The sequence below is a fragment of the Anas platyrhynchos genome, chromosome 1 (genome assembly GCF_047663525.1).
Source record: "Anas platyrhynchos isolate ZD024472 breed Pekin duck chromosome 1, IASCAAS_PekinDuck_T2T, whole genome shotgun sequence".
Taxonomy (NCBI): domain Eukaryota; kingdom Metazoa; phylum Chordata; class Aves; order Anseriformes; family Anatidae; genus Anas; species Anas platyrhynchos.
In genome coordinates this window covers 70610543-70627641 of record NC_092587.1, presented here as the reverse complement: position 1 = coordinate 70627641, position 17099 = coordinate 70610543, and the positions used below count along the sequence as shown (strand labels likewise).

Sequence of the window (17099 nt, the reverse complement as noted above, 5' to 3'; positions counted from 1 at the left end):
AAAAGACCTCTAAGATCATCTAGTCCAACCTTTAACCTAGTAATAAAGTTTACCACTCCTACCAGCTCTCTCAGTACCCTCAGGTGGATCCCATCTGGCCCCATAGACTTGCATTCATCTAAGAGGTTCAGCAGGCCATTTGCTCATGGATTATGAGGACTCCGTTCGGCTCTCTTTCCCTATCTACCAGCTGACAGGGCCGATTACCCAGAGAACAACTGGCCTTGTGTACTGGGTCTGGCTGGAATGTTAACTTTCCCGGCAGCAGCCCATACAGTGCCGTACTCTGTACTTGTAGCTGGAACAGCAGTGTTATCACACCAGTGTTGTGTCTACTGCTGAGTAGCAGTGGCACAGCATTGGGCCTTTCTCTAACCCTCCTAGGGGGTGGGCAAAAGGTGAGGAGAGAAACATCACTAGGGCAGCTGACCTAAACCAATCAAAGGGATATTCCATACCATGTGATGTCACACTCAGCAATAAAAGGTGGAAACAGGAAGAAGAGGGGAGGGGTGGGCTATCGTTTGGAAGACGTCGGTCCTCCTCTCGAACACTGGCTGCGTGCGTTGAGGCCTTGCTTCAAGGACGTGGTCAATCATCGCTCATTTGTGGGAAGTAGAGAGTAATTTATTTCCTCTGCACTTCCATATAGCCTTAATTTATTTTGTTTGTTTGTTTTCCTCCCTTCTTTTTATTTTCCTTTTTTTCCCCTCCCTTTCCCCTTTCCCTTTTTATTTCCCCTTAGTTAAATTGTTTACTTCATGGTAGTCTTTATTTAATTATTATAATTATTTCCCTTTAATTAAATTATCCTTATCTCAACCCGTGAGTTGTTCTTTGCTTTACTTCTCCCCCTCCTCATCTAAAGGAGGGGGAGTGAGAGAGCGGTTGTGGGGTTTAGCTGCCCAGTACGGTAAAACCACCACACCTTGCAGCTAAAGACTGAGGCAAAGAAGGCATTAATTACCTCAGCCTTTTCCTTATCTCTCGTCACTGTTTCCCCCCACATCCAACAAAGGATGGAGATTCTCCTTAGTCCTCTTCTTGTTTATGTATTTATAAAAGTATTTTCTATTGTATTTAACAGCAGTAGCCAGATTGAGCTCAAGTTAGGCATTAGTCCTACTAATTTTGACGCTGCACAGCCTCATGACATCTCTGTAGTTCTCCTGAGTGTACTGCCCCTTCTTCCAAAAGTTGTAAACCCTCTTTTTCTTTCTGGGCTCCAGCCACAGCTCTCTGTTCAGCCAGGCTGGTCTTCTTCCACACTGGTTCATCTTTCAGCACATGGGGACAGCCTGCTCCTGTGCCTTCAGGATTTCCCTCTTAAGGAGCATCCAGCCTTTCAGGACTACCTCCTGAGGGACTCCACCAGCCATTCTCCTTAACAGACCGAAGTCTGCCCTCTGGAAGTCCAGAGTGGATCTTCTGCTAAACCTCCTCCTTACTCTTTCAAGAATTGAAAATTCTTTTAATTTGTGATTGCTGTGCCTGAGATGGCTTCTAACCTTCATATCATACACAAGTCCTTCTCTACGTACAAGCAAAAGGTTCAGTGGGACACCGTCCCTAGCTGGCTCACTCACTAGCTGTTTCAGGAAGTTATCTTCCACACACTCTAGAAACCTCCTAGGTTCAGTGTGGATGTCTGTAGTGAAATTAAAATCTTCTGCTGGGTCAAGGCTCTGGAACCAGCAGCAGGGAACTGGACCATGCAAGGACACAGCAAAACAAAGTTGATGAGAAGTATCACTGTGCAGCTGTGCTTGCAAGCAAGTGGCCAAGAAGTTGTGGTATGAGGTAAATGCAGCAAGCACTGCTCTCTGTCTTTATTTAGCTTTAACTGTTAGCAAAGATTTTCTGTGGAGTGGGGATACAAGAATGCTTCAGGCATTGTAATTATTTTAAGCATTGGAGAAAAGGTGATGGTTGCCTTGTGATGGACCTCCTCTGGTAAAGCTGTAGAAGGCTGTTAACAGGAATCATGTCTTGTCTTTTGCGTTGCCAACCCCAATGTCAAAAAGCACTTGTAACTCAGGGCTCCTCAGCCTCTCCAAGAAAAACCCTGAAAGATTAACCACCTCAGGTGGTGTTCAGGGTTTTTCAAAATGGTTGTGGAGGATGCATGCCACATTTGCCTTCCACTTTTTATCCTATCAGGTAAAGGCAGTTCCCAATGTTACTTTCTGTCCAGGAGCAGGAGGGTGAAGGCTTTTAGCTGAAAGCTGAGCTCTTCAATTCTTCCCTCTCCAGGAGCTGGAGACCAAGTAAAATGCTGAATATTATGGTAAAAACCACAGTCTGTTGAAAAATACTGGTTTAGTTTAGAGATGAGGTGTCCTTCTCAGGGATATGTCCCATTGCACTGATCCATCACTTTTCTGTCAAACAATCACAAAAATACCCACACTATTTACTGACAGATGTCTGTGTGTTTCTTTTCCACACCATCACTTGCACAAGGAAAGTGCATTTCTTTCGGAAGAAGCAAGGGCTATTCACCAGCACTTCCCTTCATAGCCCATCCCAATGCTTGCATCGGCTCTGCAGAGAGCTCACCTCCAGCCACCCATTGACAATGTTTTTTGATACCCACCCATGCCATGGAGCCCCCCAGGGCACTTGCTGCCTCTCCATGTCCCGCCGGCCAGGAGCAGCTGGGGCAGCGGCAGTGCTGCCACGGCCACCAGCCACCTCCTGCGGACTGAGCGAGCCTGGCTCTTACAGCAATGCCAAACAAAAAAACAGCGCTGGCCTGCCAGGACCTTGCATGTGCTCTGCCGAGCTTTAGCGTGAAGTGATGTGTAAAAGCATTAGCAAGGAATAGGGCAGAGTTCAGTGCCGAGGTCAGCTCTCTGCTTTTAATTAAGGCGAGTGCAAGTCGGGAAAGACAATATCCCATTATTGAGTGGGTAGTGGCTGTCATGTTAGATGTAGTTTCTGCATTCAATTAGAGGAGGCAAATTAGCCTTTAATGCCAGAAGAAAAACCAAAATGAGAGCCAGTTTGATGGACCAAAATTAAATGTGAGACAGGAAGAATTTATCATCCCCACAAAAACGTTTGGAATACACACTGGAAAGAAACTTCAAGAAATCCATGGAAATGCTTTGAAGGGGACTGACTCACAATCACTTTGAAGACTTAAGTTTGCTTTTTACTCTCAGATTTTGAAAAAAGGTTTTAGGATTCACAAACTGTATTTTCCTCTGACGGGGGGAAGGGGAGTGGACTGGAATGTCTTTCTCCTCCCCGCTCCCTCAAATGCTACTGAGCAAACTGCTTGCCCTCTTTGCTTACCAGTGGTCCCTTAAGAGAGATGCTCAGCATTCCATCCCAGGCAAAGTCTCATGTACCCAGCGGTGTGAACAGCAAGTTATAGGCAATTATGGGTTGAGGCTGCTTTCTCTTGTACAGACCATAGGACAATGCAATGGGCATAGGCAGGTACATCCACATGGACAAGTCGACCAGGGTCTCTCAAAGGAAAAAGGAGTGGGGAAACCTGTAAAATGCTCTAATTACCAGCATCAAACCCACCATTTCCCCCACTGCTGCTAGTGGCTTTAAAAAGAAAGAGTGTCTTTTTATTTTATCTTCAGATAGTGACTCTAGTAAAGTAAGCTGAAAACCACTATGGCAACAAATTTGCTGTTAATAATATGCACATGAGTTTGCAGTTCATTTTGGAGGATTTGGTACATACCTTATCAAGCATCTCAGCTCAAAAACAAGCCAGCTAATTACCTTCTGGCCTCAGGGTCTCTCTTTCTAGCAGCCCAAGGATGGATGAAGAATGGTTCTCTCACAGTTATTACAACACTAAGCATTTTGCTGCAGCTGTTCTCAAGAAGACAAGAATGATGGACTGTCAGTTTCTTTGTGCGCATACACAAATAAAACTATATAGCAAACCAAATATCTAGTATCTGTGTTTTTTCTTGAAAAGATTTGCAATGAAAATAGTAGAGGCAGTTGTAATTATAAATAGGGTATCAAGTTCTTCTAGGTTCATATGTTTAAAAATAAAAATAAAAAAAGAACAGACAAAGATTCAAAAGATGCATCAAATCACTGAATCTATTCTGTCTGGAAGAAACAGGTGTAGAAATCATTAAATATAAAACTAATATGGCAATTATAATGCTGCAGTAATAGCCAGAGAGAGATGACTGGATTCTTACTCTTGATGATGCATGTGGAATTCAATTCCTCCCAACGACTTTTAGACTTATAAGTAGCAAAGCACCTTTGGGCAAAAGGGAAGGATCATCATATTTAATACAATCCTTGTGCATTGTGCTTTTTTATTTTTAAATAACAAAATAACACAGGAATAAAACAGTCTAGATTTAATTTCAAATCAGGAGTGGTCTCATGTAGCTATGCAATCACCCACCCACCCTCACCCACCAAACAAAACAGACAAACAAAAAAACCTTCTCTGAAATGATCTTTGTCATTACTCCAAGTTGGCTCCTAGTGAAATGCTGGAGTCTAGAGACCAAACCCACCCCATACCTGGTTACAGCAACAGCAGCTAATTGTGCACACCAGCAAGACAAATGCCAGGTAATTGAAAACAAATGTTGGAGGCCTCAGAGAGCCTGCAGTAAATTATGAATCTGAATCAGCAAGCCCTGTTACTCCTACAGGTGCTTTACCTGTTGGTTTTTTTTTTTTCAGTCATGGGAAGAGATAGATTTTATTACCATCATAAAATTATTTCAAGGAAACAAACAATGGGGAGGTGAGGATCATGTCTCTTGCCTGTCTTATTGGTTCTCATTTTCTGGAGTCATGTAAAGCTGAAGGATGATTCAAACATCAGATGAGGGAGAGAAAAACACCCATGTGGTAAGAGAAGCCAAGTGTCATGAAGCAGCAGAAAAAAATGTCTGCCTTTTCCCCACCCAATCCCATTCCCCATGCTAATAGACAGTCCTGTGTTTCCTACAGAGACCTGAAAAACAGCAAGAGCAACTCATTCCATGCTGTCCACCAAAAAGCTTTCCCTCAGATGCTGGCTTTGGGACCAACCTATACTTCTGTTTAACCTCAGGCTTCTGAGCATTTCTCTTTTACAAAGACAGAGGGATGTCAATGGAGGAAACAATTAGTATCCCTTCCCATCCTTCAAAATTTTAAGGAATAGACTTTCCTATTTCACCTTCACTTGTATGCACCAACCTATCTTGCCATCCTGCATCTTTGGAAATGAAAATATATAAATAAATAATAAGATAAAAATAAATAAATAATGAATGAATGAATGAATGAATAAATAAATGAAATAAAATACCAGTTCCTGACAGGAGCCTTCACAGTCCCATCATCAGCCCAGTAACACAGTCATGGCTTACATGCATCAGTCCTGTTTTTCATTTATTTACTCAAACTTAGCTCCAGCTTTTTGGTCCTGCTGTTCAAGACACCCCAGGATGCAAAGTTGTGTGAGGGTCTGCAGAGAAGTGCTGCTGGGCTTTCCACCTGGACAGGAAACCATTCAACAGCCCCTTGCATGTGCACTGGTCTCCCCATGCACCTCACCATAGCCCTGGCATAAATCGTCCTTCCTGAACACTGCTGCGGGAACAACTTCCAGGGCTATGTCAAGGTTTGCTCACCCACACCAGGTGGGACAGGTGGACCTTGTCCCTCATCCAGCACATGGCTGCTGAGGAGCACCTCTGGACTGGTTGTTCTCAGCCCTCAGGGCTGAATGTGCTGCTACCTTCTGCACAACCAAAACCAAGGGGGACAAGGTAAGGGGCTGAGGGGTTTTGGAGAGGTGGGCATCACAGAGAGAGAATGTGGTGAGGACATAAGGGCATTGCACTGCAAGGAGTGGAGGGAGGAGCACATTTAAAAAAAACATGTCCTTCATTATTAGTGCTGCTTATGGAACAAGATTTTATTAGAACCATCTGAAAGTGTTTTTCTTCCATAAAGTAATTCATCCCTAACAGCTGTGCTTCAGAGCAATGCCACCACCACCACGTTTGGTGATTAGCACAGCAATACTTCAGCCACAGAACTTCTTGAAACACTCACATGATGGAAAGAAGAAAGGGGAGTCGAGGGAGGAACCACTCTGTTTCCAGCAAACAGAGACTGCCTGGAAAGTGTAGTGTTAGGAAAAATATACCTCTTTTTTTTTTTCTTTCTTTTTTTTTTTTTTTTCTAAGCATCTATTGCCTCGTGAGCAATTTTAATAAAAAATTAATTTACGTACTCTCCTCCTGTCCAAAGTAGAGGTCATTTTCTGCTCTTTTCTTCCTTGGCTTTTCAAAGCAGGGTGTATTTGCATAAAATCTGGATCTTTATCTCAAGGGTTCACCTGCTGCTTGCTTCCCACCTGAAGCCAAATAAGCGTGTTAGCAACACTGTGCTCATTTCCACAGCAGCCAATTGTGATTTCACAGCAAGGACAAGGGCTGCCTCAGTTAAGGAATGAGCCACAGAAGCATATTAAATGCTCTAGGAGGCAAATATCTGGTTTTCATTACGTACTCCACGTAATAGGAACCAGGGGAGGTGAAACACAGGAAGCAGGCAGTATATAAGCACAGCTCACATGAGATTTTTATAACACTTTCCACGAGCGTCAACAAGTCTGAGTAAGAGTCAGCATCAAGGCCATGGGGAGGTAATGCCCCTGCCAAGGCAAGGTGTTGGAGCTGGTTCTTGACGCCTTGCCCGTATTCCCATCCTGATCACGTCACCTGTTGCCCTCCAGCTAGTCCCTGCCCCTGAAAGCTGATAGCTCTTGCTAGCAGAGTAGTGTCTTGACCATTTAATGCCAACAAAGTGCAGTCATGACAGTACACGAGGGATTATCCCCATCAGGAAGCTCTTTCAGTCACACATCAGAAGAGGAAGGCAAGTGGTCCAGAGCAGTGGTGTTTTCTACCTCATCAAATCATGATGCTGATTTCATAGAATCAGAACGGTTTGGGTTGGAAGGAACCATCCATTTCAAACCCCCCTGCTACAGGCAGGGACACCTTCCACTAGACCAGTTTGACCAAAGCCCCATTCAACCTGTTCTTAGACAAAGGGTAGTCAGGCACCAGAGTGGGTTGCCCAGGGAAGTGGTGGAGTCACCATCCCTGGGGGTGTTCAGGGGAATCACAGAATCATCTAGGTTGGAAGAGACCTCCAAGATCACCTAGTCCAACCTCTGACCTAATGCTAACCAGTCCTCCATTAAACCATATCCCTAAGCTCTACATCTAAATGCCCTTTAAAAACCTTCAGGGATGGTGACTCCACCACTTCCCTGGGCAGCCTATTCCAATGCCTAACAACCCTTTTGGTAAGTAAGTTCTTCCTAATATCAAACCTAAACCTCCCCTGGTGCAACTTTAGCCCATTCCCCCTTGTCCTGTCACCAGGCACATGGGAGAATAGGGTGCCCAGCTTTGGCTCTTGCTACAGTTTTCCCCTCTTTTTATTATACTGTTTTAATTTAAGTTTCTTGATCTAGTCACAAGCTGTGTAATAAAAATACTCTTCTCCTAAGGTCCTCGTCCCAGGTTGTCATATGGTTCAAAGTAAAATAATTACATACAATGGGAAGACATTCTGAACTGGAGCAATTTATTGGCATAACCCCTGCCCAGCCTCATCTCATTCATACCTTGTCTGTTATTATTCTGTTTTCTGCTGTTGCATTAGGCAGAGAGCAGCTATGTAAAATACACTTAGCTCAAAGAGCAGAAGGATTTTTTGCATGATAAATCTAGAAGACAGGAGTTATTTAATTGGCTTCTTCAAGTAGTTTCTTCTTTGTTTTTAAAGGAAAGAAACCTGAGGAAAAATCTGGAAGGTGAATAGCCCTGAGTACAAATGCAAGGGAATGCTCTTGGCTGCTTTAGCATGACACTTCTGTCCCACTCTCACCCCATACCTAGATGTGGAGGACACAAATCTGGAGTGTTTCTGTTTCCCTATTTGTCCTCTACTCCCTGCTATTGTATTGGAGGTTCAAGTGGTGTGGTGGGAATGGTCTCTGTTAAATCGACTCTAACCCCACAGGTCTTTGACCCCTTAAGGATTATTTAATTCCTATCACAGACAGGGTCAAGAAAACACAGGACTCCCTTCTTTCCTGCCAGACTCCTCTGGCTCTTTGCCCTAAACTGTTAAATCTGTTCCTGCCTCCACCCTTCCCACTTATTCCCCTTGAAGTTCCTACCATGCCACTGAGTCGTGCCATTCTTATGGCAGTGCTGAAGGGCTGAGTCTTCTCACTGTCAGAAAGCCACATTATCCTCCTTTCTTACTGCCACACGCTCCCAATTCCCTTCCTGCCATGTGACCTGCATCCTTTATTCATCTTTTCTATATTTCTAAGGGTTCTCCTAACCCTCCTTCACACACATCCTTGGAAAAGAACAAGGAAAGGAACCTCTGAAGCGCAGCATTTTACAAGGGCTCTTTCTCTGCAAGGGGAACTTGCCCAGAAAACCAGGAGCAGCTGATAAAGCTCAAGAGCTGCACGTAAAGGCTCCTGAGCTTTCCTTCTGGGCAAGCCAGGATGTTTTCCCATGATCTCCTGGCACACCAGGGACCATCTGAGCTTCTATACCCCTTTATTCAGCAGACCACCAGCAGGCATCATCAGTTATTTGGAATACGTTGCTTTGAGCGATGCAGGGGAGCTTGGTGGTAGGTCAGCCATTCCTCTCTAGCCGTGTGTTCTGCAGGTGAAGATGGCCATCAGCTTCTTGGCGAGGAGACAGAGCTAAGGTTTTCTGGCAAGACTGGCAAACAGAGAACACTTACCATGTGGAATCTTTCCATTGCCTCAGACCCAAATAATATTCTTCACGCATCCTCAGACAACCAACTTGTGTAGTTTCTGCAGAGTATTGCCTTTCAATTCATGATAAAGGTATCTAGCTGCTGAAACAAAGATCACAGCCATGCCTGCCACACCAAGCTACACAACCCAAGACATCAGACATTTTCCTGCAAAGCGGTTTCTTTACACAACTGAGGGTGCAAGCAGGAGAGGGCTGGCAGCTGCAATCTTTCCTCTACACAGGGATGCAGGAACAGCTGCTGCATGATTTCTTATAAACCATAATTTGACAGCAGATTTGATTCAAGACAAAACTTTCCCTTGTCAGGTACCTGCTTTTCAGTAGGCAGTTCTACCAAATGTGCACTGATTGCCACGTAAACGTTTCTCATGTTTCTATAGCTAGCTATAATATTTCCTTGGTGAAAACAGGTTAAACATGCTCAATAGTTCCCCTCCAGGAACAAGCATGTGATTTTGCATTCTCAGCTTCTTCTTGGGGAAGTGCTGCCAATAGTGGTGGATCCAAAAAGAAGTCTCATCTTTTATGCTCTTAAAGCAACATTCTCCACCCCCCCCCTTCCCTACCAAAAACAAAGCTGCACTGTTTTGTCCTTCCTCTAATACAAAATAAATGGCAGGATTCCAGCACTTGCAGTCGCCTCTGCTACTAAGTACATGTGCAAGGGAAGACAATTCATGCAAAGGAAATCAATTATTTTCAGACTTCCAAGTGTCTTTTTTAAGACATGCAGGGAATATTTTTTAAACGATGAAAAATACCTCGGTGTCCCTTACTGTGGCTTGCTGCCTACTAAAAACAATTATAGCAGCTCTGCTGTCTCTGTAGGCCTTTGTAACTGGCATGGAGGAGACAGGGTAGAGCTGCAGCTGGAACACCATTTGCTTTCATTTCCTGATCTGTGCTTTCCCCCTAAAAAATATTGTTTTTTCAACATTAAACTTAAATGGCTCAATGATAGGGCTGATGATGCTTTTTCTGGTGTCTGTCCATAATGTCTCTCTGCTATATGATTTGGAGAACTACATCTGAGGTGCACTCTGATGTTTAACAGCTGTATTTGGCAGACTAAGATTCAGAGAGTCCAAAGCAATATGAATGCTATACAGACTTCTACATTTTTACAACAGCATTGACTCTGTAGAAAGGTAGCCACTGCTGTTTAAATGAAAAACGAGTTGTTGAGCCTTCTGTAGCTCCACAGCAATTCACAACTGGTATTTTGAGAGAGTAACAGCTCATTATCCAAGGTAGAATATAGTATCTTGAAATAAAATAAGCATGGCACATGAATAGCACTTTTTTTTTTTTTAACACTATGGTTTGAGAGACTGACAAATGTAGGCCCTGTTTTACTTAGATAGGCAGTGATATGTGGTTTGTCTATGCCTCCAGGTAGAACCAAAGTTGTATCACATGAATCTTCATACAGCTAGATCCACAGTAATACAAACCCATACTGTGTTCTCAGCTAGTGGATGCAAGTGGAGTGGGAACTCCTGTGCTGAGTTCTAAAGCTGAAGCTGCTTCCTATGCAATTACATGTAACAGTGATAGTACTGATTTAGGTGTGTGTTTTGTTTTACATATTAAAGTTAACACTGAAAAAATATTTCCCTGCAAATATTTAAATATAGCTTTAAAGATCAACAGCCTCAAAATAACCATCTGATTATTACAACTCCGGTGTGATAAGGACTTCCTTGGTAAAATTCTCTGGTTTGTATCATCCAATAAACCAATCTAACTGATCAATAATGAAGAGTTTTAGCTTTAAAAATGTATTCAGTTGCCATACAGAATCATGGAAATCAACAGAACTGCTTGAAGTCAAGTATGTATTTCATGTAAAAACATCTGTGTTTGCAGTTTGCCTGCAGCATCAGAAAGTTGAGCACATTCTGGCTTTTACAGAGAGCGGACACTCATGGACGTTTACCTTTAATTTAATACCTCTCCTCCAGATACTGAAGTAAAATGAGAAGTACCCCTCTTTTTTCACTCTTAGTTTTATTATAAAAATCAACATTTCATTTGTTACAACTCAGTTTATAGTAATAATTGGAAAGGATTTTTGTACAAGGTTTATATACACCTTACAAGTAAAGCACTTTATTTTACAAAAAAAAAAAAAAAAAAAAAGTTAGTGAATGACTGAATAGGGCTGACCAAATGTTGGTCATTATAATATAAATACATCCTTGCAAAGCACCATCGTACCAAAGTTGATGAACAAGAGACACCAGCTGGCTTTAAGACAATGACAAACAGTGATTAAAGCTTACAAAAAAAGAACAAACAAAACAAAAACAAGATTAAAAATCTGAAAGCAGCACCAGATCCTTCACTTGCAAACAAGGCTAGTTCAGCTTAAGCCTAGTGGTATCCTCTTTACAAAAAGACACTTTCATTTTCCCTGGCTGACTCTTAACTGCCTGGCTTAAGGCTACAGCCATTTTAATCAGGACTTCAAAGCTGCTCCTTGTTCACTGAAAAGAGGGGAACAACACTGCTCTCCAATAGTTTCATCATAACAATCACGCATGCTATTAAGACAATCTCTGGCCTGAATCTAATACAGACAGTTTACTTTGCTCTGCATAGTTTTGGAGTGGATCACCCAGTCCCTGTAAACACTAGGATAGCATCAACCATTGATCTGCCTTTTTAAAAATGAAAGGAAAAACTGCTCATTTGGATCACTACAGTATTTTATTTTACTTCTTTTAGAAAGAATTGGAATGTTTTGTATGAATTTTAAAGCTGTTAGGTCATTCCTAACTTATTTTTGAGGTGTATTTGTCACCTGCCAATTAACTTCCAACAATAACAACCCCATCACAATGCAATTTTAAAAGCATGGCTAGGAAATCAATTTCTGAATAACATTCAAATTATTTTTTGCACCCAATGAGCCAACTATTTTTTGTTGTATAAATAATGATCTGCTACATGTACACATTCAAGAGCTGATTCTGTCCACAGCAATGCTGTGTGACAAGAATGTTCAAGACAAATGTGTCAGGAAAAGAGTGATTGATAGCGTTTTAGAGATATCTTGAAGTCATTTGGTTCAGCAGCATGTGTGACCAGGGAGCTCTATAGTTCAAGTCATTCCCTCTAGAATGGTGGCAATCAATTTCAAGGAGATTTCCCAAGCAGTAAAGAATGGAAATAATACATTGGCCTTTTATTTATCTTAAGACAGGTGTAACTGTTTCAAAGTAAAATGAATGAATCTATGTTTAAGATTCATCAATCAAACCATTACTAGAGAATCAGACATAAATAGAGAAGCAATGCCCAAACCAAAGATCAGAACTCTGCCAAAGCCCATTAATGCAATAAATAGGGATTTTCTGAATGCTCCTTCACTTGCAGTGGATTGTAGCACCTGCCAGATTGGGTGCATTTTTCTTCATAATTACTACAACAGATTGATTTTTATGTATTTACAGAAAGCATAAAAGTTTTACTTATCTGCAGAATGGACTCCAAAATAATAGAGCAGTATAAAAAATGTGCTTTCTCTCCTATCCAGCATGACAGAGCATTAATTATTTAGGTTTAAAGTAGCAAGTAGTCTGCTCTACAAACTAGACAAAAGAAGTCCAGCTTGCCTGAGACAGTATGACAGCATTAGCACTTTGAAAGGCAGCAAGGCCAAGTCTGCCAATGTGGGTGTGTGAATGTGCATGCATGCATGCACAAGAAAATTATTAACTTTGGGTAAATTCACATTACCAAAGATATGGGTACCTGCATACATATACTTGTACATAAATACATGCACATGGGAGAAATGTTATTGCGGTACTCTGGAATTTACCATACTGAAAGTTACAACTCACAGCAAAATGAACCCTTTGATATAAACTGGCTCATTTGCATGTTTTACATTACTGTAAATATTCCATTTAATGCATGCATAGATTGCATGAATTTGTATTCATGAAAACCATTCGTTATTTCAAATGCAAATGTTATATGTATGCATGTTCCATTTGCCCTAAGTTTTTTTTTCCATAAATATCTTAGTATCCAAAAGCTGTGGAAAAACAATGAATGTTCCATAGGGAGGTCTGAAATGCAGGCAGTATGATATGGCAGGTACAATTTTAAAAGGCAATTGAGTATCATGTTGCCATTTAAACATGAAAAGCTCCTGCTGAACATTCACAGACTAATTTTCAATGAATTTACTGTCCTTTTTTTTGTTTTGTTAAAAAAAAAAAAAAAAAAAAAAAAAAGACTGTCCCTTTCCTGATTGAGTATGTAGCTATTTCCTTGCCCAGGCATTCAGCTATGAACACCTTCTAGGTGTCCAGAGGAAAAAAACTGCACATTTAATAGAGTTATGTTAAATACCCCTAATTTATACATGTCTGATGCTGCAAGATAAGGACAATTATGCATTGCTTGAAGTCTACAAACAGTTTCATTGAGATCAATGTGACCACTTCAATGTTAATGCTACACATCCGCTTCAGCTGTCTCCTGAATTGATGTGTGTTACCTACAGTCCTAAAATGTGCGTCAATTTGAGAAGCAGCAGAAAGCACAATCCTGACTGAGGGAAGGATAGAGTATCAATCATGACTGGTTCAGCAGCGGAGAGGAACTATGAGAATTGTTCAGTCTCAATGTTCAAGCAGTATATGGTTCATCCACTGAGATTGTGTCAGGTGCACATATTAGTTTTTGCATCTATGTTTTTACAATTTGGATACTTGCTTAAGAGGAACTTCACAGAACAAGAATTTGTTCTGAATTTTACTCTAGATTTACTGGGAAAGTACAGGTATGTGCAAAGGCAGATCACAGCTTTCCACTAAATAAATTCTTTGGTAATTCCAGACAAAGAACAGTCTGTTCCTTATGCTGGTCATCTTCAGTGGAAAAAAAAACAAAAATTAGTCTGTCCACCTTCCCGCTTTTCACATGAACCTTCCAGAGGCAGATCACTCAAAATATCTGATGCACAATGTGAGATGTACTTATCTAAAAGACTTGATCAAACTCTACACTAAACTACACAATTAAGAAAAGGAACATTCAGTGAAACAGTGCAATTGCCCCAGAAAGAGGATACCACTCCTTAAGCTTAACCACCTCGAGAGTTTTTCAAACAGAAATTGGCACACTGAAAAAGTATTTTGCAAGAAGAGACCATTGCCATCGCAGTACAAGCACTTGGACTGAGATATAACAATGCAATATTCTTCTGAGTTCATTAGTGCAAGTTTCCACATGTGAACCCCACACGGAATGCTGCACATGAAAAAATGTAAACAACAGAGAAGTTTCTATTCTCATCGGCATGCCAGCCTCAACTCCCCCCACCCCAACACACCCACCCTCCCCCCTTCATATAAATGGTTTCGAGTTCCCTTATAGTTCACAAGACCCTCAATATCCATCCTGCTGGAGAACACGAACAAGCTTCTTCATCAACAAGGAAGAGCCAGAAGAACAGCTACCACAATTCCTAGATACCTAGAATGAAGCTGGGCAAATTTTCAGAGTACCAGATCCAGAAATCAACTGTAGTAGCCTGTAGTCCATCCAGGCGTTTTAAAGATTTCTCAGTTATCTTTGACTACGAGAAAGACTCTTTATTATAGCTGGGAGTTCAAATGCCATGGTTTTCCTTGGAGCTGAAACAAGACAAGGCTCCAGTATGCAAGATCGGCAGCACTAGCAAGAATTATTTGTCACTAATTCTGTCAACAGTATGAATTAAAGCCCATGCCACATTTTCAGATTATTTCACTTAGTTGAAACTGGATGGGAAACAAACAGAGAATAATGAAAGCCAAATGGCACCTCTGCACAGTTATTTCATCCATACTATGCCCAAAGGCTAAGAATGCAAAAGCCTTTGTAATGAGAGAGAAGATTCAGAGGTCCAACCTTTGAAGGCATTGAGCACCTTCAATGTGGATTTAATATCAACAGAAGGTGCAAATGCATAATGCCATCTAGAATCAGGTGTACTGTGAGCTCTGCTACAGTCAAAGCAAATTCAGAACACTGCACTGGAGTCAAAGAGGAGTTAATAACATCCTAGGTTGTCTCTCAACCTACAGAAATAATGTTTTCAGTTGATTATATACTCTCCCTTTCAAAATCACCACTGTGAGACTAAAGGGAGAAGGGGCTAAATAAGATAATATATAAAAATAGAGATGTGAATATAAAATGGTTTGGTTAAGAATATCTTAAATTTGACATTCACAGCGGTTAATACTAAAGTATTAAACTCACACCACGCAAAAGAGGAGGTATGTCAAAATCATACTGAGAAAACTGGCTTTACCTAACAGAAATCATGAGCAGTTAATACAGCAAGGGAACACCTTCCAATGATCAAAACATCTATTTCTTATGGACAGTTGCTCCACTGAAAGTTAAATGCTTCCTTACTAGGAAAAAAAAATAATATATATATTTATATATATATTCATATGATTTGGATACTGTGGTATCAATACACACTGAAAGTACTGCAAGGATATATTATTCATTTACAGTAAAAGTAACAATCCATGGTTAAATTTATAGTTTATAAATATGCTGTCTATATTATATGTGGTATAAAAATATTTGACATTTTGTGGGCACTAGGTCAAAATAAGTTTTTCTTTTTAAGGGACTAAAAGTCATTCAGGTATATGCATATTACCCTTGTCAATTATGTGAAAATCACACTTACCCGGTACAAAACAGAATCCTACTGTGTTGGCAAAATGAATGAAGTAATGTATAGCATGACACTCACTGCATGACAAGGCTAATTAGGAGGGGAAAAAAAGAATTTACAGCAGCCCAGTTCTAGCAGTATTTTAAATTAAGATTATATGATTTAAGTGACATGGGAAGGAAGAAAGGATGCAGAAGAGATGAGAAAAGCTAAACAGTGTTAAGAAAGCAAACTTTAAAATATACCCAACAAAAATCATTGAAATTCTAGAAGCAAGGAGAGAGCTCTAAATGCTCTAGTTTGGTAAATGCATTAAAGAAAAACAGAGGTGTCTTCTTTAAAAAAAAAAAAAAAAAAAAAAAAGTGATTATTTTTCTGGATTCACTGCTACGATTGCTGTATTCCTGTAGAAAACAAAGCCCTTTATGTAAGGTTAATATCTGTCCTGACTGCGTTTTCAAGTTTAACTTTAGTTGCTGGCCCTCTGTAGTTAATATAGAGGTTATTTGGCTACTTCCAAGTATCTATGGTATGCTGCTCTGAGACGGACTTCTTTATTATTAATTATTTCAAACATTTTTGGTATTGACAAACTCCACAACATCTCACCTCACTGGACAAGTGACACATCCTGGTTCTTCCATTTCCTTATGTGTTCAGTCACTTCACTGGATTAAGGCATGTTTTTGAGTTCCGTTTGCAAAAATAAAAACTTTTTGTACAAATGTTTGGGTTCTTTTATACAAAAATTTTTCTTCTTATGGCACAAGCAGCAGTTGCTGTTTAAGAAAATATATAAATATCCTTTTTTTTTTTTCTCTCTCTCTTCTGTACAAATATCTCCAGTATTCCTCCACCCCACTTAATAACATTTAACTGTACACTGTCCTACCTCATCCCTCGCCGAGAGCTCCCTCCCCCCTCCCCAGTGGAACATTTTGTATTTACACATTCACGGCGGAGGCAGATAATGGAGGGGGGGGGCTGCCCCTCATGAGGAGTCTGTGCAGGGGGATGGCGGTGGCGGGTAGAGATGGTGCGAGTAGCTCCGCTCCGTGTACGGGGAGGGTGGGCAGCTCTCATAGTTCTCCTCCGCTGACAGGTACTGGCTGCGCGGAGTCGGAGGTGGCGGGACGGGCTCCGAATCATAGTTCAAGTCACTGGTGTAGCCCTTGGCCGTTGCTGCTGTCACCCTTCGGCTGGGGGCATAGTCACTGTCGCAGACATCCGTGCTGCAGGGGGTCGTGGGAGGTGCAAAATGCCGGTAGCTGTAAGGCCTGTAGCTGCAGTGGGTGGGGAGATAGATGGGAACAGTGTTGACATGGAGAAGGGCCATGCATTTCAGGCAACACAGCCGTGAAAAAGTGAGTGGCAGTAAGTCAGGGTGGGAAAAGGCAAGGGGCCAACCTCTGCAGCAGATACACAGCATCACCTTTCTCTCTGACACAGCGAACTTGCTAACTACTCATGTGGCCAAAGTCAGCCTTTGCACAGTACCAGTCAAATTAGAGTAACCAGTGAAAAGGATACTAACTATTCATTACCTACAAACAACAGGCTCCCTA

The 17099-nt window shown here is 41.3% G+C and overlaps 1 protein-coding gene and 1 long non-coding RNA gene across 4 annotated transcripts in view; both read right to left on the bottom strand.

The window, feature by feature from the left end:
- Window positions 1–1469: 1469 nt before the first annotated feature.
- Window positions 1470–4529, bottom strand: LOC110353094 (uncharacterized). 2 transcript variants are annotated; one of them, XR_011810678.1, is made up of 5 exons: window positions 4440–4529; window positions 4185–4249; window positions 3748–3840; window positions 3301–3477; window positions 1470–2381 (listed from the first exon to the last, which is right to left on the bottom strand). It is a non-coding gene; the product is annotated as an uncharacterized lncRNA (long non-coding RNA). The 2 variants fall into 2 exon arrangements; XR_011810675.1 differs by having other exon boundaries at window positions 3707–3840; window positions 4440–4528.
- A 6277-nt stretch (window positions 4530–10806) lies between these two features.
- LRP6 (LDL receptor related protein 6) overlaps window positions 10807–17099 on the bottom strand; it is a 127558-nt gene continuing 121265 nt past the window's right edge. For both annotated transcript variants that reach the window (XM_027454486.3, XM_038172428.2), the window contains one exon: window positions 10807–16817. In XM_027454486.3, coding sequence (XP_027310287.1) covers window positions 16526–16817 — 292 coding nt within the window. In that variant the 3' untranslated portion in view covers window positions 10807–16525. The remainder of the gene's footprint in view (window positions 16818–17099) is intronic.